Raw genomic sequence first — 25,837 nt, forward strand, 5'->3', positions numbered from 1 at the left:
GCATACTCCTCAGGATGGACAATATACCAGTAGTATGTCACATCAACAAACTGGGTGGAAAGTGATCCAGAATGTTGTTGGAATTAGTGAAACACTTCTGGGCCCTCTGTATAGATAACGCAATCTCAATCATAGCAGAGTACTTATCGGGTGAGCAGAACTTGGTGGTGTACTGGCATTCCCGTTACTTACAAGATTCCAGCAATTAAATGCTGAACAGAGTGATTTTCTCTAAACTACAACTAATATGGGGCCTGCTAGACAAAGATCTCTTTTCATCCAGGCTGAACGGACAATTAACAAAGTAATTCAGCTGGCGGTTCGGCAAACTACCTTTCCGGGGCACCAGTGGTCCAGGGAAGAATATTGGTTTCTAAAGCATCAATCAACCCCACACCTCTAGTACACCAGAAGGGATCCGAACAGATTGGAATACAAGGGAATCATAAGACCTCTATGTCCAAATTCTGGTAACATGGATGGAACGGCAGGCTTATCTCTGCAAGGTCGTAGATCGTTGGTTAGTTGCAACATAGTGAAAATACAATTATTACCGGATCATAAAAGGGGCTGTCCGGTCAAGGTTGTATACAAATATTTACTTTATTATCACTACAACAGACAGTTCTAGCACACTACAAATACAACCTACCCTTTAAACAAACACAGAGGACAGACAGTTTCATGAAGAAAAGGGATGCACTCTGGATACTGACAGGAGGGTAGTTGGTAAAGTAATCAGTCTTACTGTTCAAGGTTATTCGGCTCCAGCACCAAGGGGCCTTCAGAGAAGGACCAGAGGGTCAAATCCACAATGTACCTGGTGCTGAAGAAGAACTTGGCGCTCAACAGCGGTGAGGCTGTTCCAGGGTGCCTCGAAGCCCATAAGACAGAGTTAGCGGTGGGAGGCAGCTGCAGGTACCAGGCAGCAGGCAGTTCAGCAAGCAAGGCTGGACGGACGTCAGCAAGGCTGTCCGGCAAAGAGGCTCAGGGCCAAGAATCATTGTCGCTCTGCTGTTTGGCAGATCTGGAATACTGATCGAGGCTGCTCAGACAGCTCTTGCGACTGCAGCATGACAACAGTCAGCGGTGCAGCCAGATCTGGTTCGACGGCATCAACTATCCTGAAAATGTCCTTAAAAGATGGACACTGGATGATACTTGTGTGCAACTCCTCCTAGCTTCTTCGCAGGGCTCATGTCGTTTCAAGGGGGACGGCCCAAAGCTCAGGAGAGGGATTGCAGGCAACGGCCTAGTCCTTTGTCTAGAGACTCTCTGGCACTTCCCAACTAGGAAGCTTTGCGGCAGAACTTCGCAGGGAGCACTGTGTGCTGGCTGGGTACTGATTCTGAAGCTGCTGGATGGGTCCTCTGAGTCCGGTATCTCCCTCTGATCCCTGTGAGATGTTTAGGGGAAAGATCATGCTTCCCTCTTGGAACTTCTGGCCTTCCTTCACTGGCAGAAGAGGTAAGGTAGACTGTACCTTCAGCTTCAGTCCAAATGAGTCCTTCTTCTTACTCCTTTTGAAGTTTTCAGATGATCTTCTAAGTGAGGGGTTCAGCCCCCTTTTAAAGCCAAATGGGCCCCAGTGATTGGTGCAGGCTAAGCCCACCCTAATGAACCAGTCCTGGGTTCCCACCAACAATCTTCTGTTATGCAATGAGGTCAGGACCAGAGTGCTCTGCAACAGGACAGCCAAAGGGTTGACAATATTTACCTAAGTCCCACCCGCCTCCCTGTCTGTTGTAGATCAAAGTGCCTCTCTGGTTAACTGAGCCCTCTGTGACTCTTGATTAAAGCACAGGCTTCCCTTGAAGTATGTGCTGGAAGCAGACTTCCTGTCTCTCCCAAATCAAATCCTTCGTCCCTCTGAAAGGAGTATGCTCTGCAGGGACACCTGCGGTAACTGCTGAACCCAGACGGCCATTAATTGACTTTCATACAGAGAGGTGGGTACTAGCTTCAAGTTGACACATTTCATACCAAAGGGGTATTATTCCTGCCTTCCTGTTGTCTCCTCCAGCAACTAACCCTCTCCTCTAGGCTTGCTTCTATTATCTCGTTAGTATGCACTGCCACCAGCTGGAATACATAAGGAATGCAGATTCATGGAGCCTTTGATATTTAAATTAGGCTGCTCATGGCTGGAGGAAGGTATGCCTTCCCCCTTCTGGAGATGCTTTAATGTACCCAAGGCTGTCACATTCCAGCTGAATATGACAAGGGAAGACTGCGCCTGCAGGCTGTGTCTTCCTGTTGTACATGTGACTATGCGTCTTGTGCGGGAAGCAGATGAAATGTGCGCAGAATGGCCTCACACATTTCTCAAAGGTTGGTCTCCCATCATTCATCATTTTCATTATTAAAAAAAAAAAAAAAGCCCAGGCGAGTGCACTCTCCCCGTTCGGATGGTAGAATTCCTCACAGGAGGCTAGACCCAGGAGCTCAGGGAACAGAAGCATTCCTTCAAAGTTCGGAGGTGACTGTTCACTATGCATTCCCACCCTTTGCAATGCTGGCAAGGATGTTTATGATGGGATGCAGAGAGAAAGTGGGAGTAGTAATAGTGACACCCGGCTGGAAATTGCAATCATGGTTTCCAGTTCTGATGGACCTTTACTCGGATTTCCTGCAGATGATCCCATTCTAGAGGGATCGTCTGATGGACCTGATAGGTGCCATACATTCGCTAGTGGAGTCTCAGAGTCTCGCGTTATTGGCATGCAGAGTTTAAGGTGCATATGGAACATGCCAGCAACGTTGCAGGGGGCTGCAGAACTCATCAAGGTCTCTTGGGCCCCATCAACAATCCAGAGCTTTAGTTCTGCATGGCAGAGTTGGGAGACATGGTGCAAACAACATAGCTTTCATCCCATTTCTGTCCCTGTAGTGCAGTTTCTTAATTTCTTAGTTTCATTACTGGAAAAGGTAAGGCATTTAGAACAGTGGGGGTATACAGATCAGCCATTTAAGCCAGTCATGATTTAGTAGATGGAGCACCTGTTAGACTAGAGTGAAGATTAGCAAACCCCATTCAAAGTATTCAACGCTCTGGGACGTCAACAGAGTGTTCAGGTTGTTCATCCAGTGGTCAGATAATGATCTGCAGTCAGGGAAACAGTTATCAGGTAAGTCTGTCATGTTGCTCGGTCTGCTGTATTGTACCCCTGTCCCCAGATCTGGATATTCTTCTGCTAGAGGATAATGATGATGATGAAGCAGCACCAGCCAGGCCCATGCACGTGCGCATGGAGGACAGGGATGGGCACACGGCCCATCAAGAACTCATAGATAACTTTATCTGAGTAGCCCTTTCACTCTGCACTTACCAAGGAATGTCCACTCATTGATTCAAGTGAAAATTAGTATGTATTGAAAAATAAATTAAAAATACAACACCAATGTCCTCACAGACCTCCCTCCCAACACCTCCTGTCCCCACACATGCCGCTCCGCTCCCTACACAACCCCATCCCCACACACTCCCTACCCACACACCCCAAACACCACATAGTTAGTAAGTGAACCGAAGTGTCACACCAAGAGTCATTTTGGCTGCTTCTTTTGTCACAGGGCTCTTGGCTGGACCAGGTATCGAGGAAATCCACTGGGAGCGGCACCTTGGGCTGCCCTGCTGTGAGCTCCCAGGGGTAGTGATGGACGATGGAGAGTCAGACCATTGGGCCCCCAAGTGCTCTAAGGTGACTTGCAGGGTATGTGAGAGGGATTCAGCCATAGTGGAGATCCCCTCATTCCCCTTGCAGACCCTTTGTGTCAGCATGAGCAGGGCAGTGATGGTATGGCATTGTACCAGTGCACACCTACGCTGCTGGACTGGAGGTAGTCCTGCAGCAGCCACAGCTCATTGAGCTGCAGCTGGCCAAATTCCCTCATTGCCCAGTGCCAGTCCTCCATTGCACATAGCTGCACAGCAATGTAATGGAGGAGGAGTGGAGCAGTGCATTCGAGAAGGGCAAACGTTACCCTGGTGAAACAAATGCATTGAAACAATACTGTTTTTCTACTGGGGAAATGTTTGCTAATTGCACGTGCACCAGTACAACGTTTTAGAAAAGAAGCCCTGTAGTTGTTTGGGAGGCAAATCATTCTCCTTTAGAGAGTTCACTGTCTGAAAAACAGAAACAGGCTCTGTTTATTCCGTTAAAAGTTACAATTGTTTAAAAAGAAACCAATGCATGAACTTAACTTTAAAATAGTAGTCAGCCAGACATCATCAAACAAAGGCACATTTTGTAATCCTTCCTGTGGGTCACTGGCACTAGAAATATATGTATAAAGATAAATTAAGTTTCTTCGTAGACCACAATGACGACATTGGGGAGGTGTACTGTGTCTTAATGCCACTTGCCACAGTGAATGGGCCTGAGCACAGCGAGGGTCTTCAATGAGGTGTACTGTTCCTATCCAGTAAGTTCCACGAATCCTGCTATTATGAGATCTCCACAACATTTCGGGTCCTACAGGTGTTCGTGGGAAAAGAAAAAAACAATGCGGTGCAAATACCAGTGCTTGTCCACCTACACAATAATTTCTGTCATGAAAATGATGAAGGGAACTCCTCCCTTATCCATGACATGTTTTGGACACCAGCAGCAGAGTGGGATAGGGGACCAGCAGAGTGGGATAGGGGACAGAGGGAGAGATGATGGTAAGAGCGGACAAGGCAAGGGAAGTGCATATTGGGTGGAAGAGGGACATGGTCGCAGGGAAGAAGCGCATGGGGCTCTGTGTGGATGCCCCAGAAATTGGAGGGGCACATACAGCTGGCATGAATGTGGACTTTTACCAGATAACACATTTGTTCCTAATTAGCAGATTGCCTTGCTCCTCTTCTGTAGGTTCTAATTCTCTCTAAATATCATTTTTAAAGTGTATGTGACAACTAGGACACTCATAGGCATTTGTTATAAACTATGGGTATGCACACCCATTCAAAAATATTATCAGGGCATCAAGGCCTCGAATACGTGCATGATGAAATATTTTTGCATCGCGGAGGTACGAGCCAACTCACCAACAATAATTCCAGGCTTTCTGTCCATTTCAACCACATGAGGATGCACTCCTTTGTATGCAGCATCGCTGACTATTTGTGTGTTCCTTCTTACCCGTTCTGTCACAGGGTCATCCACGACTGGCGTAAAACCTCTACCCTTAGTCTTCTCAAAGTCTTCGTGATATTTCACCTAGAAAAGAGAAGGGAGCCTCTGTGTTGTTCATAGTACCAGCTAAAACGACTCTCAGATACACGCCCATACAAACAGTTTAAGCAGTAGACTATTTCATAGATCGAGCCCACCGGGCTGTGCCTATGACACTCTTTGTGAGCATAAAAAAAGGCCATAAAACCTCACAAGAGTTTTTCCTAATGGGAAATACATTAATATATACGCATATTATGCCTGCTGCACTTTAAAGTTAGTTTTAAAAATTTAAATAAAATAACCAAATGTGCCTTTTGATGGTGTAAAAAACAGGAGTTGTGTTTGACCGCGGTCAGTACACACAAAAGGGAGATTTGTCAAAGCACTGACAAACATTGTTTTTCTCTATTTCTAGCAGCTAGGGATCACGGTGCTTTAACTTCACAAAAAAAGAACACTGAAGTGTATTGTACACTGCTCTGATGTCACAGAAGTTAACTAGTTTTGGATATAACTAATATACTTAGCAACTTGAAATGAAAGTAAAACAACACGCCATATTTTTCTCTTATTTAAATAGTAAAGGTAAGCAGGTTTCTATACATAGAATGAATCACAATACATATACCTGTATCACAGATGTACTTCATAATAATGCACATAGCATGACCACTTTAAACCATGTTTGAAGACATTGTTATACGATTCAACTTCCAATAATGCAAGTCACATACTGTGCACTCAAGAACAAATAGGTAAATCACACATTCATGCTGTGTCAGGTTCAGGTTACACACGCATTCCAAATCAAAACAAAAACACTCATGAGTTAAAGTGAACAGTTTATTAGTATTAAGATAGTTATCGAATACATTCCAGTGGGTGTATAAACTGGACAACCAGAAGGACCATGTTCTCCTTATGTTGGCATGTGAGTAATATGCTACCCTGTTGCATGCAGTGATTAACTAAACTTGTTAATGTTCATTGACATTGCCTTTATACTTCTTCGGTGTAGATTTTTACAGCTTACCATGGAAATGTTGTTTTGTGTTTCTCTGACATGCCTCATCTCAGGTGTGTCTATGAGAACACTGGGTCTACCTTTCATGTGTTTCAAGTCACTGCTGTACTTGACCTGAAAATTTGAGGATTTGAAGACCAATTTTAACCAAAGAAAAATCTGGAAATCCATCATGTGTGTATTAATATTCCAAAACGGATTAATTAAATATATATATAGTTGGGCAAACACAGTTAAATGTAAAGGCTGCCTGATTATTGCAAAGATAAGGAGGGTAATACAATAGGGAGAGCAGGCCAGGCTGCTGACTATGGAAAAAATCCCCAATGCTATAAATTGTCAAGTCACTGCCATTGCAATTTTGACAGGATGTTACCGTGGTGGTGCCAGTAGTATTACTGCCAGGTGAATTAAATTACTGAACAAGTACCACCACCGGTACATACCATCAATAGTATTTACAATAGGAGATTAAGATAACAAGAGCAGTAACACCTATGCCATTATATTTATCATTGGTAGTAAAAATGTATATACAACCAGAAAAATACCACAATATAATGTCTGACATAGAGCTACTGTACAAACACACACTTCCACAGGATTAAAAGTGAATTATGTTTCAAGAAATTAACAGAAAATTCACATTATACAAGTGACTTATTGTTTACAAGCATTTCTTAGAACAAGGGATACAACCAAGTATTTGAGATGGCACTGGTATGACTTCCTAGTAGCGTATATGTTGCTTGTTGCTGCCAATAGAAACCCATTTCTCCTAATGTTCATGAACCAAAAAATACATTAAAAAGCAATGCATTTTGGAACGACCACACTAAAGTTGATATTTGTTTGGTTGATCTAACTTCAAAGACATGATTAAATGAAACACACTTATTAGAACTGTGTTAATTGAAGTAACTAACAATTGCTTAAAAGAGCATTGCCAGGTACATACATGCATACTGTATTCAATACATATGGATTGATTGAGTAGTAGAATTTGGTGAAGTGCCCAACACGTGTTTTACTCACATAATGAGCTTCCTCAGGGACTAGGTTTATTTACAATTTAGAAAACATATACCATCTCTTTTCTTATTTAAACTGTGAATACTGAATCTTATTTAAAATGTGTCATACAAATTGATAGCACAAAACATATTGCAAACATCAAATTAAATAATCAACACAACGAAAATAGAGTGACAGGAAGAGAGAAAACAAAGGAAACAAAAATAAAAAAATGGTGTGATTTGAGTTAGTTGATACAAAACACATATCTCATTGTGAGATAATAGTTTGTCCTGTTTCAGTCTTTTCAAGCTGATGGATTTGTTATGATTAACATGTGTTTTGTTTAGACTTGACATTAAGTATGTGTTCTAGTTAACTATAATAATAATTTGACCTTGCCGGTTGTCAAAAGACTGCCAAATGACTAATTCGGACATGGAATTAAGATTGTGTTGTTTTAAAGTACATGACTGTGATTAAGTTGATACTTGTAGTTTAGTATGCAGTCTTAATATCAAAAATCTTAAATAATATCTAATATGTTATAATGAAACATGTAATGAACAATGCACTTAGGGGTGGGTTAAAGAGTTAAATATTGTGGAGAAACGGTTGAGGTAGGTTTTTAGGGGTTGGAAACTGAGGTTTGGAGCGGACCCCCACCCAAAAATTAAAAATCGTTAAATTTTCGTTATAAATGTTTTGATATATGTTCATTCTTTATATAATGTTTCGATTTAAATACATGCAACTGTGTATTTTTTTTATGTTGTTGCAATTTTAAGGTTAGGCTTTGTTATCCATGTAAATTATTATATTCTCATGATATGCATTAACACATGATTTAGATTTGATATGTGCTTTCTGCTGATGGATAGAGATGTTTGGAAAAAAACATATCTGGGCTAATCATTCTGGTGGAACTGTGTATCATTATAGATAGTTTTTTTATTCATAGGAACTTAAAGGGATGGTCTAGTAAAAAATGTATTTAAAAAATAGATAGGCAACATAAAAAAAAATACTAGCATTCTCCGTTTTAAAACTTCCTATGTAAAACTTTGAGCTATTCAAGCTCAAAATTCGCAAAAGCAAGCACATGGCCGCATCCATTTTGTGAAATGGAGGCCCTCCTGTGCTGGCTTTTGCTTTTGCGGCATAATGAAGGAAAAGCCAGCCAGCTGTAGTAAACAAAGGCTACCGCTGGGTGGCTTTCCCTTCATTAGTGCTGTAGGCGGAGGACGGGGACCGGAGACCAGAGCAGGAAAGCTGCAGCTGAATCTCGGTAAGTGCTATTTATTTAATTTTTAAAAATAAGCACTAGCTGCGTTTTTTTTCCCTAAGTTTTCCGGGCTGGAGGAGCCCGGAAAACTTAGAAATAAAACCGCAGCTTCAAAAACGTTGTATTTATGTTTGCGGTTGCTTTTGAAGCGACCGCAAACATAAATACACTGTTATTGTGTTGGAAAACGCTGCGTTTTTTCTTTCCAAGTTTCTAGGGCTCCTCCGGCTCGGAGGAGCCTGAGAAACTCTGAAAGAAAAACCGCAGCGTTTTCCAACACAACAGGGAGCCCGAGAGCCCCAAATGGGAAAGCAGATTCAGGCAGAAACAACGCGGCATTGCGGAAAACAACCGCGTTGTTTCTGCCTGAATCTGCTTTCCCATTTGGGGCTCTCGGGCTCCCCACGGGGAGCTCGAGAGCCCCAAATGGGAAAGCAGATTTAGGCAGACAACGCAGCATTTAGCATTTCCCATTTGGGTCTCTCGGGCTCCCCAGGGGGAGCCCGAGAGCCCCAAATGGGAAATCAGCTGTAGGTAGAAAGACTACGCGGCATGTAAACATAACCGCGTGTGTTTCTGCCTGCTGTGGCTTTCACTTTGGGTCTCCGGTGCTGAGCACCGGAGACCCAAAGTGATAGCCACAGCAGGCAGAAACACACGCGGTTGTGTTGGAAAACGCTGCGGTTTTTCTTTCAAAGTTTCTCAGGCTCCTCCGAGCCGGAGGAGCCTGAGAAACTTGGAAAGAAAAACCGCAGCGTTTTCCAACACAATAACGTTGTATTTATGTTTGCGGTCGCTTCAAAAGCGACCGCAAACATAAATACGTTTTTAAAGCTGCGGTTTTATTTCTAAGTTTTCCGGGCTCCTCCAGCCCGGAAAACTTAGAAAAAAAAGGCAGCTAGTGCTTTTTTTTAAAAAAATAAATAAATAGCACTTACCGAGATTCAGCTGCAGCTTTCCTGCTCTGGTCCCGGTCCTCCGCCTACAGCACTAATGAAGGGAAAGCCACCCAGCGGTAGCCTTTGTTTACTACAGCTGGCTGGCTTTTCCTTAATTAGTGCCGCAAAAGCAAAATCCAGCACAGGAGGGCCTCCATTTCACAAAATGGATGCGCCCATGTGCTTGCTTTTGTGAATTTTACATAGGAAGTTTTAAAACAGAGAATGCTAGTATTTTTTTCTTTATGTTGCCTATTTTTTAAATAACATTTTTTACTAGACCATCCCTTTAAGACAGGCTTACACTCAATGTCAGAAGGTGGGATTTAGTTAACCCACTTGAAGCAAGATACAAACGTTCATTAACTGCTAATCCTTATTCATCTAGCTGTAAGGATATAATGTTTATAGTGATCTTCCCTCAGACTTGTGTGAGATTGTCCAGTTCCAGAGTAATTTTAAGTGAATTACACATAGTAAACCTGCTTTGAGAAGTAAAAGGAAGGTCGCTTGTGAGGGAGACAGCTTGATGATATGTAGGGGCAGGATGGCTAAGTCATGCATTAACTTTAAGATGCAGTAGGGAATGATACATACTTATATATGGAAGGATGGAGGGATAACAGGAACTTGGTGTGTATAGTGATCGAGTGTCTAGTGATCGAGATGTGACTAAAAATTGGCAATATGTTTACAGTCTTTGATGTGATCATGGGAGGTCTTGATTAGTGGTGTTATTCTTGTCGATTTGCACTTCACATGTTCAGGTTAAAACGCATCTTAATAGATGTACATGTTTCCACAGATAGGGCACTGGTGGTTCTGGTAGAGCATTGCAGCAATGCTAGATGCTTTGAATGTGTATAGGTTTATAATTATCAGTTGTATGCAGGGGAAGCAGATGCTATCCAGTTATTTGACCACGGTCAGTGCAAGAGTTGCTTTGGGGTCAGAGTTTCTCTCCAACACATAGCACTCTTGATGTCTATGAGCTCCTGGTGGTGAGTGGTTTTGTTCTGACCTGATGTTGTTTTAATGGTATGTGTTGGTCAGCAAATTTGGTTATGCTGTGAAAAAAGTTGGGAAGGACAGGACAGGAAAGGCATCTCCTGGGATCCTGTGGGGAAGTCCTTGAAGGTGTGCTGGGTGAAAGACGTGGACAGCTGTTCACACCACCATACAGGATGTTGTTGAAGCCAGTATAGCGTTTATTAGGTCATTTCTAAAATGTATCTGACCTACTATGACACATGACAGGGTATTTTCTGTGATCCTTGGAGCAGAGGAGATGTCTTTTACAAACCAAACAGACCCGTTTGTCTGATTCAAAGGTTGCTGAGGACAGCTGGGCCACAGATGGAGAACTGTATCACATGGTGAAGGACTGAACATGGCAAGTGGAGGGCTTCTTCAAAGGCACACGCAGGATAGGTGGAATGAAAAGTAAATTAGGAATTGCGTGTGATATACTGTAAGGGAAGGACGCAGAGACATGTGTGGAAGTTGAGGCAAGGACTGAGGAGGAGGTAACAATGTTTGCATGCTTACATCTGGCTCCATCATCATCTGATGCACAAGAGACCTAATGGAGTATGGAAGGATGTTGGCTTCCTCAGGGGTGACATCAGTTTTTGTGAAACTAAAACCATACAAGAAATGCCTGTGCTATTCAGCAATGCACATAAATGGAGCCTTGCAAAGAATGCAAAGCAATACTGGAGGAGAGCGCAGAGTGTCCTTGACATTATGTCAAGCTCTCTGGTTGTGTGATGCAGTATTAATCTGTCAAGAAGGTAATGCAAGAATAGAAATGTTATTTGAAGGTGGACTTTTTGGGTGACTTGTATGAAGGAAATGGAGAACAGCAGTGTTTAGATACCTAAGCAGGGAAAACAATCAAACCACAAATAGTTAGATCATCTTTGAAATAAGCAAATGATTTGTCAGAATGTTTTAATTGTATGCAACATTTCACTTAAAATCATACCATAGTGCTATACAATAAGTATTTAATTAACTTGCCGAGCTGATTTGTTCTTGATTCTTTTTCACTCTTTCCATCTCAGGCGTCATGCCTACAGCAGTAACTTTTCCAAGTTGTTCTTTGTAGTGAATCTAATAGTTAGAAGATATATGAGGACAATTGAACATTAACTAGAGGTGTTCTTGTACTTCCATACTATATGCAGAACATTCACGTTCATTTGAAAATGGTGAAGAAAATAGTAAGCATAGCATGCAAAAATATTGCATATGTTTTGATATTTTTGCAACATTTCAATAATCATATTATGACACACTTTAAGAAGTAGTTGTGATGACTCGTAAAGTCTTAGTTTAGTGATTTAAATGACATAACTTAAAAAGCACTGTTACATGAATTCAAATTGACTGCATTGCATACAATGCAGTCTTATTTGTACTGATGAACTAGAATATTCCAAAGTGAGTTCATTTTCTAAGAGGAATACATCATAAACCATAGGTTCATGGTGGCAAATGCTTACAATAATGTGCATCTAAGTAAAGTTGCGACTCAACAAAAATGTGCATGTGTGAACTTTCATCTCATTGTGACACATATATTCACCAAAATAATGGAAGAAAATAAGGTTTGTGCAAGATAGTGCAAAAATGAGGGTGATACATGTGCAAATAGCTGGGCATTACATGGTGCATCTGATGTAAAGTGAATATTTGTTGCACATCTATCAGATGTTCAGGATTCAGATGCAAATACTGTTACGTGCATCAAAAACATCAGATGCCACATAAATGGGAAGAATTACTGTAACAAACAAACACAAAGGAAAAATGATCCTCATATAAACATTTGATTGATTGATTGATTGCTTATTTATTATGCACTTATACACACGTGTTTCAAAGTGCAACCATGCATGGGAGGGGACGACATAGGGAACACAAGAAAAATGATCGTACTAGGCATGGTACATTCAGATTATGCAGGTGAACAGACACAGGAAGTGCATGGGAGGAGATGCAATAGGGACCAAATGTGCCCAGTCCCGTCAGAACATGTTATAAGTGCAGAGAGCTACCACTCTCACGGGTCGTAACCAAAGTGCTGTAGTGCTGCGGCAGTACAGGAGACTTGCAAGGAAGCTTGGGACATTTGAGGCTCTGAAGGTGCGCCAGGCAGCCAGTCGGCGAAACTAAGCAGAAGTAGAGGAGAGAGAGAGAGCGAGAGAGCAGAAAGAGGTGGTTAGCAGGGGAGGGGGACAGAGAAGGAGGAGACGAAGAGGAAGGTCTTGATGAGTTTCTGGAACTTAAGGAGGTCCGGCTCCAGATGGAGAGAGGCAGGAAGGCTGTGCTAGAAGGGGGCACCTGCAGTGGATGAAGACCTCCCCTCAAGTCTCTGCTTGGAGAAGCGGCTCACCCGCAGAGAGTTGGAGAAAGACAAATGGAGGGCTCGGGAAAGTGAGTGTTTAGGAAGAGAGTGTTGCAGATAGAGTGGGTGCAGGCCCCAGAAAACCTTGTGGACTATACAAAGGGTCTTGAACTTAATCCTTGCATCCACAGGGAGCAGTGAAGGAATTTCAGTGGCGGAGAGTTGCGGTCCCTGGGCCTGAGGCCAAGGATAAGTATGGTGGTTCTGTTTTGGATGAGTTGAAGAGTTCGGAGGGTAGAAGAGGACAGATTAAGAAAGTGACTGTTGCAGTAGACCAGCCTAGAGAGGACCGCGGCTCTGGAGTCGGTGAGCCTCTGGGGGAACATGAGAAAAGGTAGAATACCTTTGAGAAGGTGCAGTTGGTAGTGGGACTTTTTAGAGATGTCTGTGATTTAATCAACTTGTAAGGCATATCCAGACTATCAAATGGCATACAAGGAAAAACAGCATGAACAGCTGAGGGGTAGGGGGTGGTCAAGAATTTCACAAGAGCAGTGGTGGACCTTATAATAGACTAAATGGCAGATCATGAGGAAACCCACTTTCAACTGTATGGAGCAGGTTCAACCATTGCAATGAGTATTTACTTCTGGTTGGAGCGTACATCCAATATGAATGCCCTAGATGCTGCTTACCCAACACTCAAAGAGATGAAGAAGTGCTGGGAGGATGTGAACCAGCACACAAATTAAGAGCTGGCCAACAATTAGACAGCACCATTGTAAAGTCATGCAAGAAGTGCATTTTTCTTTCTGTGTGCTTTAGAAACATCTGTGTGAATGTAGGGTGCTGCAGATTGGCTGCCAAAGAGTGTAAGCAACCTCCTTCATAGCACGTGCTGGCTTCTTAATGTCCAGAATTGTCAATACTGTGTGCCTGAATTTGGCATTCTTTACCCTCAGTGTAGACATTTGTAATATTTTAGAGAGGAGCGAATTTGTGGTGGCTGCTCAAAACGTGTTATTTGCCAGCACTCCATGGTTATAGCCTTAAAGATCGTTGTTGTCAAAGTGGATGGCTCTCTGCTGTGTTTCCGTAATGCTGTGGTCATGTGTCCAAGGTCAAATGCATTTTAATAGGCAAAGGGCCATTATAAAAAATTAAAAAAAATGGTTTCTCCCCACTTTAGTAGTATGAAGCACATATATGTAACAGGACATGCACATACATAAACATACAAATGGCAATAAACCCTCCCCCTCTACCGCACAGATTCTTCTCTACAGGACACAAGCAATGGGGAAGAGTAATGAGGACATGCCAAGGTTTGATGGAGAAAATTGTTGTCTTTCTATGAATGTGTTTGGACATGAAGTTCCAGAGTTTGGTTGAAAGGAAGGTGAATGGGGGGTGCTCGAGTGCCCAAACCAAGATGGCCATTCTATGGAGAGTACTGTAACACAGCGGGTAAGCACCAGGAATGGATTGGCCGACTGGAGGCACAGCACCTCATTGGTGTGCTCATCCCGTGCTGTACTGGTGACAGGGCACACTCTTAGATTGGTGAACTGTGGGGCACTCCCCTGGATGAAGGGTACGATGATTCTGGATATACGGTAGGCCCAATTGGTGGCACATATTTGCTGGGCTGTCCATTTGTGTTTTTCTCTCTCTGTTGGGCCTGCACAAACACGGTTGAAGGGCAACAAACACCAGCAGGAACTCTCCTTTGACAGCGCTGTAGTGGTGAAGTGGCCAAAGAACCTTGTGGATGCATGCTGATGCTGGAGTTTGTTGAGGAAGCTATGGAAAACAACTTTGAACCTGGAGAAAGTATTAAAGAAATCCTGCTAAAGCTCAAGGCAGAGATGGACAAATTTGACAACAAGATGGATGAGCATGATGTCAGGCTGGATGAGACTAACACCCGCTTGTCGGATCTGGAAGATACATCAGCAACCACAGTCTTTAGATTCAGGTTGGTGGAGGAGACCTTGAAATCTGTTGTTATAAAGAATGAGGACCTGGAAGGATGGGCAAGGTGGAATAATATATGCTTGTTAGGGGTGACTGAATCGCAGTAGATGGGAAAGATCGATGTTTTGTGGAGAAGCTGTGTTTGTCCTTATTTCATTGGACTGAACTGTCATCCGTTTTTATTGTACAGTGGTCAAAGTGTATGATAAGAAGTAGTGGAACTGTACACCCTCCTGGCCTGCACCATTATCCACAAAACCCATCACCACACACACTCCTATGCACAATACAAACCCCCAAAGAAATGCCCCTGTTCTTTAAGAGAACGTTCAGTTCATTGAAGTGCACATTTCAACTGGTTCCAACACATTAATTTTGAAACAAATCCATTCCAGAAACTTTTATATTTAAAATAAAAGTATAGGAACAGTAAAATGTAATTTAAAAAAGTAGAGGAGCACCACTCCCAACCGCTGCTGCCCACTTCGCCCAGTGAGGATGCACAGAGATGATCCCAGCCTCTAGACCAATCCCTGGAGCCGCAACAAGGCCCATTATTTAATGGATCATTAATTATAGAGATTGAGATGCTATCCTGCGAATGTCCAGGCTGAAAGGTGACTTATCATATGGCAGGGACCGAATACAAACATTTTCAGATTTTTCGGCAGCAGTGCAGGCATCCAGGCATACTTTCACTGGTGTGAAATGGGCACTCAGAGATACGAATATTAACTACTCTGAGCTGTTCCCCGCTAAACATTGGGTTCAACACAATGTTTCACTTCACCTTCACTTCACCTGAAGTGGTGAGTACCTTTGTCTAGACGATTCATCGTACATATCCCTGTGAGGGCCCGAAACAGGGTTCGAGAGACACCACCTGAAAGTGACAGGACAGTAAGAGTTGGTTGGGTGGGAAACACCGCCAAACTTGAACACTATAACTCGATATCAATGTTGTGTTATAGTTTACAAGGAAGAAGGAAAACAAATATAAAAAAGGGAAATACATTGTGACCAAGACTTGGATGGACCATGCACCCCCATGTGTGGTACTCTTCAGTTCAGTGTTCTTGGTTGGGGTGGGGGTTGTGGACTAGGTAAATTGGGGTTGACTTTGGGGAGGTTGTTTGGTTATTTGGCATAGAATGAAAACAAATGTTTTGAGTCACCCTTTTATTCATCAAAAGATTGCCGTCAGAGGAGCCATTGCTCCGAAGGCCCTCACCATCAAGCTAATCAACTGTCACTGTCCAACTAGCCTAATAAGGGCACACGCACCTGATGTTCAGCCCAGCCTGGGCCTAGCATTAGCTGAGAGTAATCTGAACCTCACATCATCACCTCCAGCAATGACTGCCAAAATTGAACCACAGGCCTTTACAAAGGGTTGGAAAACATGTTGGCTAACATCTCAAATGATAAAATATCACCATTGAGCTAAATCATGCGGCTTGAATCAATTCTTTCTTCTATATCCGTATAGTGAATCCATCACTGACCCAGCGCCCTGCTGAACAGGGCTCAATTTTGCTTCTAAACACACCACTTGCAGATGCAAGGGTGCCATCTCATTAGAACCCCATCACCTGCATCAGGGTCTCGCTCGTAGCTCAATGATCAGCACAGTGATCTACCTGTTCTAGAATCCTACCTCCACTTCCTAACTGTACAATTACAGTTGAGTTTTGGACCTTGTGGATAGGAGGAAGGGGCACCCTTCAACATAGCCTGACAGAGCACTGGGATGGTGCGATCCGGTAGGCAGGAACAGTTAGGCTTACCTCTTGACGGTGATTAAATTGGCCACCTAGAATATAAGAGGGGGTAATCAGCCGGGCAAAGCTAGGAGACCTTTCTGTACCCACAGCACCACAACATAACTATAGAGATTCTTCAGTAGCCACATCTTACAAACACCTCTGAGGGCATGTGGCCTTCACAATGAGGCTGTCATAGGTACTTTCAGTCCCTCTCTTCCTATGCCAGAGGAGTTGCTATACTGATGCACAGGTCTCTTAGGTTTCGACTACGGGTTGTGCTGAAAGATGGGGGAGGTAGAGCATTGGTTGTGAGAGGACACGTTGATGATTTCAGTCACCCTAATTAATAGCTGTGCTCCCAATCAAGATAGTCCTGGATTCTACAATTGGGTTTTAGACAGTTTGGCTGCTGTGGGAGAGGGTCAGTGGTAATCAGGTGGTGTGATCTCAGCACTGTCCTTGAACCTGAGATGGATAGATCTGGTGTAGGGACTAACATGCACTGCAAAGCGGCACAAAAGTTCCAGGTAATCTGCTGAATTTACAACCTGGTGGAAATTTTGAGGTTGATGCACCAGAACCAGAGGGGTTACACGTTTCACTCATGGGTACAAAAAACTTCTTCACAAATAAATTATATATTGGTCTCCAAATCTAATGCTTTACAATTTGGGGAAGGCAAGCTTCTTCCACTCACAATATCTGACCATTCACCAGTGACACTGGAGTGCCGAGCTCCGAAGGTGAGGCATGGGAGGTCCAGATGGAGATTCAAAGCTGAAGCTCTTAAGGACAAGGGGGGGTCATTACGACCCTGGCGTTAAGGGTTTAATGGCGCCGAAAAGGTGTTGGCGCCATTAAACCCTTAACGCCTGATTACGAGGGCCCTTTGCGGGACCCGACCGTAACGGCTGGTTTTACCAGCCGTTAAAGTAGGGTGCCGCAAAGGGACCTCGGTGCTAATTACGGTACCGCAATTTGCGGTACCGTACTTAGCGCCTTCCCCAGTCCCATTGAGCCCTATGGGGCGAAAATGGGAATGCGGAAGGGCCATGATGGAATGGGGAAATACCGCCCCGCCAAGCTTGGAATGGGGCGGTATTTCCCCATTCCACCATGGCAGACTCGTTACAACACCAGCACCAACCATGGTGCTAATAGCGCCATGGTTTAGCGCCGGGGTTGTAATGAGGGCCAAAAGGTCTTTTATTGGGAGATAAAGTAGGAAATTAGCACATTCTTCAGTTTTAATGATGGTTCTGTAGGAATGTATAAGACACTCTGTGAGGCATTGAGTGTGAGACACTGTGAGACACTCAAGGAAGGATGCAGAGTCCTGTGGATGATTAGGAGAGACCTTGAAGTTAACAGAGCTACAACCTTTAATCTAGAGAACAATTTCCAGACAACCAGAGACTTACAGAAGCTGGCCACCATACGCCAAGAACTAGACACGTTCAAGGACCATGGCAAGAGGGAGGTGTCTTACTTGAATAGGTCCCACCAGGTGCATCAGTATGGGTAAGGTAAAAAACCAGGTTCACTTCTAGTGAGGAGGCTCTCCATTGACAGGAAAACATGCTAAATTGACACGGTCAAAGATAAACATGGTTCACATAAATATGAGACCATTGAGATTGCAGAGACATTCAGGAAGTTCTACAGTGACTTGCATTCATCAAAAAATGTAGGGCCTGTCGCTCGGATCATGTAATACTTAGACACAGTTGTGCTATACTGGCTCACGCGTGAACATAGGAACATTCTGAATCAGGACATGACAGTTGGTGAAATATTTAAAGTTATTAAAGATCTGGTGTCTTGAAATCTTCTAGTCCGGATGGAATATCAGTTGAATTTTATAAAGCGGACACATCTATTTTATACCCCTATTTGCAAAAAGTCTAACTTAAACGATGTAGCTTGCCCATGACATTGAGCAACATTTACTCAGCTTCATAAGCCAGGGAAGGCAACAGATGAATATGCATCATATGGTTGTATTTGCCTCATAAATGTGGATAATAAAATATACGCTAAGGTGTTGGCAAATCGGCTACTTCCTTATATGCATGACCTGGTAGTTTCGGATAAATCAGGGTTTATCCCAGGACAGAAAACAATGTGTGGTTTTCGTCAGTTATTTGGGCTCCCTGATATCATAGGCCCAGAGATTCCTGTGGTAGCGGTGCTATTGGATGCTGAAAAGGCATTAGTCTCTGTATGGCTGTATGTGATCAAATTGTTCGGCAAGTTGCGCCTAGGGAAAAGGTTCACATCCATAGTGGGACTCCTATATAACTCTCTGATGGCCAAGACTGCATTGAATGAACTGTTGTCAGAAAGTTTAATGATGGCAGGAGGGACAAGACAGGGTTGTCCCCTTTTACTACAACTGTTTTCCATGGCCATGGAGCCCTTGGCGGTCTGGCTAAGGGAACAACACATACAGAGGGCCATCCAGCTATATTCCTACAACATGATCATATCATTATATGCTGACGGTAGAAACACAAGTAAAATTGATGCCAGTGATGAATCATATTAACCTATTTGGAGAAAACAATATGACTTGGGGACTGCCACTGACAGTTCTGCCGCTGCACTGGTCCACCGCGACCATGAGGACAGGGAGGATGAAATGTCCATGTTTCCTCTGCCAGTGTCGATGGGGTGGCCATGCTTGAATTCAAGAAGCAAGAGCTGCTGTTTAGGCAGAAGGAGCTTGCGTTCAATATGGCCAAACTCCAGGAAGAGCTTGAGTTCAATAGGGCCAAGCTATAAATCGAAAAGGCAGAAAAACAGAAAGACAGGGATCACCAGTTGGAACTGGCCAAGCTTCAGGTTGCAAATGGATCCAAGGGTCCTGGACATGGGTCTGGGGCCTCCTCTAATCCAAGGTTTCCAAAAGATCTGCTCAGTGTGTATGAGGAAAATAATGACATTATGGACTGGCTGAATACGTTTGAGTATGCATGTGAAGTTCAACAAGTTGACAAGGCTGATAAAATTGCCTGGTTACTCAGCAGACTGCCCCATTCTGGCTGCAGTGCCATTATGGAAATGTCGAAGGCTGAGCGAGCAGATTTTGCAATGTTCAAGCAAACTCTCATTTTAAAGTTTGGAAAGACTCCTGCCCAATATTTAAAACGATTCCGAGAGTATAAGAAAAAAGAAGGTAGTACTTGGGCATTTTATGTAACCGAATCCTTAAAAAACTTGACTGGCTGAGTCGAAGGTTATAAGGTTTCTACCTTTGAAGGTATGACGACCCACCTCGCATGTTTCCAGTAATATCTGTAAATCTTACTCTAAATGGTACAGCAGTTAGGATTCCAGTGAGCATTCAGAGGAACGTCCCAGGAAAGGTCTTGTTGGGCAACGATCTCAGAGCTTTAGGGCTCGTAGGAGACACTGCTGACAGACCCTGCACACAGTCTCAAACACGGGCAGCATTGGCCAAGACCAATGAACTGCCCCAGCCAAAGGGGAAACCCAAGGCTAAAGGAGTAAGAAACTCAAAACGAGGGAAAGAAAATATTCCCCCAAACTCACCTATCACTGCAGTGGAGGAAGTTGGTCAATCGCCCGGACCTGATGAGGAGGCAGCAATACCTGAAGTATTTGACCCCAATGACCATCCTGAACTAAAAGACTTGTTAGTAGAAGGTGGTCCTGTCAGGGAAGAATTCAGTAAAGGCCAACGTGAGTACCCATCTCTGGAAGGCCTAAGGAGACAGGCCTGCTCCCAGCTTGAGGGTGAATCTCCTGGGAAGCATCGGATTTATTGGGAAGGTGGACTCCTGTATAGTGAGCCCACAGAGTCTACAGAAGGAGACCATAGGAGGTTGGTGGTTCCCCTTGCTGTAAGACCCTTCCTCCTTCAGCTGGCGCATGAAGTGCCCCTTGCTGATCACCTTGGTATTAAGAGGACCAAGCAAAGGTTATCCATGCACTTCTACTGGCTCAAGATGGGGGTGCAAGTAGAAAGTCACTGCAGGATTTGTGCCTCCTGCCAGTTATCTGGTAAGAGTGGCTCAACAATCCAAGCTCCATTGGTACCACTCCCAATTGTGAGAATACCATTTGAAAGGGTAGAGATCGACATCGTTGGTCCCCTCGACCCGCAAACATCCTCAGGCAATAGGGTTATTCTGGTGCTGGTCGACTATGCTACCAGATATCCTGAGGCCATCCCATTGAAAACTGGAACTGCCAAGTCAGTTGCAAAAGCGTTACTTGGCATTATTACTAGGGTTGGCTTCCCTAAAGAAGTTGCGTCTGACAGAGGCAGCAACTTTACATCAAAGTATATGCAGGCTATGTGGAAGGAATGTGGGGTCACCTACAAGTTCTCTTCCGCATACCACCCCTATGGTCTGGTGGAACGGTTCAACAGAACGTTAAAGAGTATGATTGGGGCTCTGGAAGACCCTCAAAGAAGAAAATGGGATCTTCTTTTACCATGCTTACTGTTTGCCTACCGAGAGGTACCACAGGAGGGTGTGGGCTTCTGTTTGGTCATCATGTATGGGAACCCTTAGCCATAGTCAAGGAGGGATGGGAGATGCCCACTCCCCCTATTACTACCAACGTAGTCGACTATGTGTTAGGGCTCAGAAAACGGATGGTACTTCTGATGGGTCTGGCTAGTGACAAGTTGAAAGCAGGACAAGCGCTGGTGAAACATTGGTACGACCAGAAAGCTTCCCTCATCAACTTTACACCTGGTCAGCAAGTCCTGATCACGAATCCCATGAGGCCTGGAGGTTTACAGGAAAATTGGTTAGGCCCTTACACAGTGGTGGAGCCCCTGGGTGAGGTCAACTATTTAGTGGAACTTGGAAGGCCTGGACAGGCTCCAAAAGTGTTTCACGTAAATAGGCTGAAGGCTTTCGTCCCAAGAGTCGAAATCGTAGCAATGCTACTGGCTTCAGATGTTGAGGAAGAGGAGTCTGAACCTTTCCCCGACCTGTTCCAAAGCAGTCCTATAGATAGCTCCTTTGAGGGTGTCCGAGTGGTCCCTCACCTGACTTCTGATCAGCAGGCTGAGGTGAAAAGTTTGCTTAGGCAATTTTCCCCACTGTTTTCGCAGTCCCCTGGTTTGACACATTTGTGCAAACATAACATAGACACAGGAGACAGCGTTCCTACCAAAAGTAGAGGATACAGGATGTCAGACAAAGTACGGTCTTACATTAAGACAGAGGTCAACAAAATGTTAGATCTTGGGGTGATTGAACCCTCTAGTAGTCCTTTGTCCAGCCCTGTGGTGTTGGTTCCAAAAGCAGGCCCTTCTGAATTGAGGTTCTGCGTGGATTACATAGCTCTGAATGCTGTCACTAAAACAGATGCACACCCCTTGCCTCGAAACAGATGAGCTGGTGGATACCTTGGGTGCCTCCAAGTACCTCAGCATGTTTGACCTCACTGTGGGCTATTGGCAAATAGCCTTAGCAGAACATGCCAAGGAGAAGGCAGCGTTTTCCACTCCAGACGGCCTTTACCAATTCCGGGTAATGTCGTTCGGGTTGAAGAATGCACCTGCCACTTTCCAGAGACTTGTGAATCATGTGTTGAATGGTTTGCATGAATTCTGTCTTGCATATCTGGATGGCATAGCAGTTTTCAGCGCCACCTGGGAAGACCATGTGAAACACCTCGGGATTGTGCTACAGGCTCTCAGAAAGCACACTTGACTATAAAGGCTAGTAAATGCCGGATTAGACAAGGCTCAGTGGTTTACCTTGGACATGAAGTAGGTGGAGGGAGGATACAGCCTCTTCCCAGTAAAGTACAAGCAGTACAAGACTGGCCTACCCCCACTACACAGACCAAAGTGAGAGCCCTCTTAGGACTCACCGGGTATTACTGCATCTTCATGGCAGACTATGGCACCATAGCTGCCCCTCTGATTGCCCTCACCACTCCGAAGAAACCTAAGAAGGTAACTTGGACTGATGAGTGTGAGAAGGCATTCAACGGCTTAAGAGACTCCTTGTGCCAGGCCCCTGTCCTCAGGGCCCCTGATTATCAAAGACCTTTTATTGTGCAGACAGACACCTCTGACACTGGGATAGGAGCTGTACTATCGCAAGTTGATGAGAAGGGTAAGGAACACCTTATTGGTTTCATTAGTCGGCAGCTTAAGGACAGAGAGCTCAGATGGTCCACAGTGGAGAAATAATGTTTCTCTGTTGTGTGGGCCCTACGGCAGCTGAGGCCCTACCTCTATGGGACCCAATTCACTGTGCAAACTGACCATAAGCCCTTAAAGTGGCTAATGAACATGAAGGGAGAGAATCCAAAGTTGCTGAGGTGGTCCATAAGTCTACAAGGCTTTGACTTCACTATTGAGCATAGGCCAGGTGTCCAACATAGCAATGCTGATGGGTTGTCCAGAATGTTTAATCGACCTGAACAAGAAACTCATCCAGGGGTGGATTAGTTCCTCCTGTCCATAGTCTGGGTGGGGCGAGTGTTAGGAAAGATTTCTTAATTGTAGGTAATTTTCCTTCCATGTGGCAACCCCTAAACATTTTGCTGTTGTTTTACACCCTGATCTAGACTTTACCAGAGAAGCGCAGCCTTCCACCGCACTCCTCTGGGCTTTCGCTCCATTCTTACGGAGAAACTGACATGCCCTTAAGACAGTCAGTACCGGGAAACGTTGTTTTCCGTAGTTGTTTTCTCATGTTGAAGCTTTCGCGCAACATGGCACAAGAGGGCACTGTAAGCTAAGTTACTGCACTCTTGGGTCTCTAGTCATTCTACAGGCCCTAGTAACTCTCGATGGATTTATAACGAACTGTGCAAGTATGTCACGGAGGGGACTGGTGGTATCGATCGTTTCTTTGTGTTTTGAACTCCCGTTTGCCCTGTTAACCGTGCTTCTCGCGTTTGGCCAATATGGGTGGCCTGGCTTCCAAAATGGCCAGACCACGAGGTTCTTTGTCCTGTCCGCTGACCGTCTTGCCCCTTCACCTTCCCCATGACGAGCCGACCCGGGGCTATCCTTATTTGGGCATGTACTTTCCCGCAAAACACAGACGCTTTCGCAAGCTTCTACAGGCCTGTTGTGAGCCTCCAGAATGTGGGCTGGGATGTCTGGTCCCAATACACATCCTGGGTGCCAGAGAGTCTAGTGTGTTGTGAATGCCTGGGACCACCGTGGTCCGTGATAGGTCCACGCATGGTGTGAGTGTTTTGTGAGCTGATCTCCCATTGGGTCCTCTCCGTTTTGGCATGAAGGGAACTCTGGATAAGAGGAGGCTGGAAACACCACTACCATGTCGATCTCCTGAGTTCTCACGAACGACGGATAAAGGAGCCAAGTATCCTGCAACTAAGAGGCTGAACCGAGGAATTGCTGGTGACCCGCTGAAGGACTGGTCCTCTGCACTGCTGTCGCCCTGTGAGACCATTCTGCCTCTGATCGAATGAGAAGGCCTGTACTGGTACTTCGACCCTTTGGAATAGTGGGAACAACTATTCTCGGAATCTTCATCCTCTCCTGCACGTAAGCCTTCGGAAGCGTCCCTGGGCCATCCAGTGGACTGACCAGCCTACCCAGGAGCCTTGCTCTGTCACCGCCGTCAGGTTGTTGTTGTATTCCGAGTCCTTGGCACTCTCACACGATTCGTACACTTGGCATTCCCAGGTCTGAAGTGAGAAGTGTGCATTGGGCTGAAATACACACAGCCGCTGCGTTGCCCTGCTGTGGTAACAATCTGTGCAGGTTCGCTGCATTTGGGACATCCTCAACTCTAACTTCTGCTTTCGTGGAATCTACACAATGGTGAGACATCCCCTGCTCGTATCTGAACCTGCCAGCACTGAAACTGATGCGGAGAAGCCTGGGTCTGCCTGCATCGGGGACCGGTGAGAAGCAACGCTAAGAACCGGTCGCCCTCCTGCAGTAGCCTGTAGCTTTTCCTTGCTGTGTTAAACAGCACGCCTTTTTCGCACTCGCGCTCTGCTTCTGCCCACAAGTGGAGGCCGCGCTTGAGTAGCGGAGATCTGTTCGTCCTCCTTTGTTCACCACTCTGAACTGCCTGATTTCCTTGAAGAGAGTCCCCTTGGCCTGTTGGCACCAGCATGTGCAGGTACCTTTTGAGCACAAAGCTCCACTCTTCGTAGGGCTCGGACTTCCATCTAGTTAGGTGGCCTTTGAAGGCAAACTGGGTCTAACGATTACTTGCACTGCCTGTTTTCCTCCCCATCTAGGTGGTCTGCATATTTCGTGCTTCTAACTCTTTAGAACCTTCGGTAATTGTATATATATTGTATTTGATTGTGATGTGTTGGTTTACTTGAGTTTTACCGTGATTCTTTACTATGGTCAATGTTACAGAGGCCTTGTAATAAATGTGTCTATATCTTTAATATAACACCTGCTTGGAGTGATTTGTAAGTGTCCTTGCTTTGTGTGCTCATTGTGGGCTTTCAGTCATCCTCACCCCTCTTGAGACCTAGTCTTGACCGCCGCCATCGCTACCCTGATTGGTCTGGCTTGTCCAGAGGTTAAAATGTTCCAAGAAACTAGGCTGGCCTTCTGAACCTCTGCCCCTCCAGGACAGAGTTCAGAAATCCATCTTAACAGCAAGGATGTCCAGGTCAAAGTCTTCAAGAAGAAGACAGATGTCAGTGGAGTGTTTCACAGAAGAGCGAGCATTCAGAGTAGCTAAGTGAAGCTGGTTACCACCTTTGAAAGTTTTCTGAGAGGGTGCATATGGGAGTTGTACTACTATCAGTGGAGATGGAGAAGTGAGGGGAGAGGAAGCAGGGGTGGCAGGAGAAGGGATGACGTTTATCAGACAGAAGGCAGGTGCCTGTCAAGAAGGAGTAGAGTAGGTTGAGAAACTTGGGTCATGATAGTGCCATTGTGATAGACATTAATGATACATCTAGAGGATGAGAAGTATGCAAGGAGTACTTCCCACCTTGTACCACCATTAATGGGTGTGGAGGAGAAAGCGTGGAGACCAGATGGGGACTCCATAGTTCAGGAGAGAGGACAGTGAATCTGTCTGGAAGTGGCAATGATGTGAGTGACAGCGATAGGTAGGACTAGATTAGAGTCCAGGAGAGCTTGTATCCGTTTTTTTCTTCCATACTTCATGGGAGAGGTAGGATAAGTAATAGAATAGCAGTTAGAACAGATAGGATAGCTGGAGAGTGTCATGGGAGTAGAGAAGGGGAGAGATAAATGAGCAGGGGAGCTGCACAGTGCACAGAATTCACCAAGTGGTCTAGCAGCCAGGAAGGCACAGAGGAGGTGTGCAAAGGAAGACAATCAGTGCACAGAATAAAAAGC

General features: G+C 44.7%; 1 protein-coding gene across 4 annotated transcripts in view; it reads right to left on the bottom strand.

The window, feature by feature from the left end:
- Nucleotides 1–25,837, bottom strand: part of NEBL (nebulette) — a 1,132,595-nt gene that overhangs the window by 87,617 nt on the left and 1,019,141 nt on the right. For 2 of the 4 annotated variants that reach the window (XM_069648590.1, XM_069648591.1), the window contains exons 21-23: nt 11,449–11,541; nt 6,199–6,303; nt 5,036–5,207 (exon numbers count right to left, since the gene is read on the bottom strand). In XM_069648590.1, coding sequence (XP_069504691.1) covers nt 5,036–5,207; nt 6,199–6,303; nt 11,449–11,541 — 370 coding nt within the window. The remainder of the gene's footprint in view (nt 1–5,035; nt 5,208–6,198; nt 6,304–11,448; nt 11,542–25,837) is intronic. The other 2 variants (XM_069648592.1, XM_069648593.1) reach the window with 1 other exon arrangement.

The sequence above is a fragment of the Ambystoma mexicanum genome, chromosome 2q (assembly GCF_040938575.1).
Source record: "Ambystoma mexicanum isolate Mex_15411 chromosome 2q, UKY_AmexF1_1, whole genome shotgun sequence".
NCBI lineage: Eukaryota > Metazoa > Chordata > Amphibia > Caudata > Ambystomatidae > Ambystoma > Ambystoma mexicanum.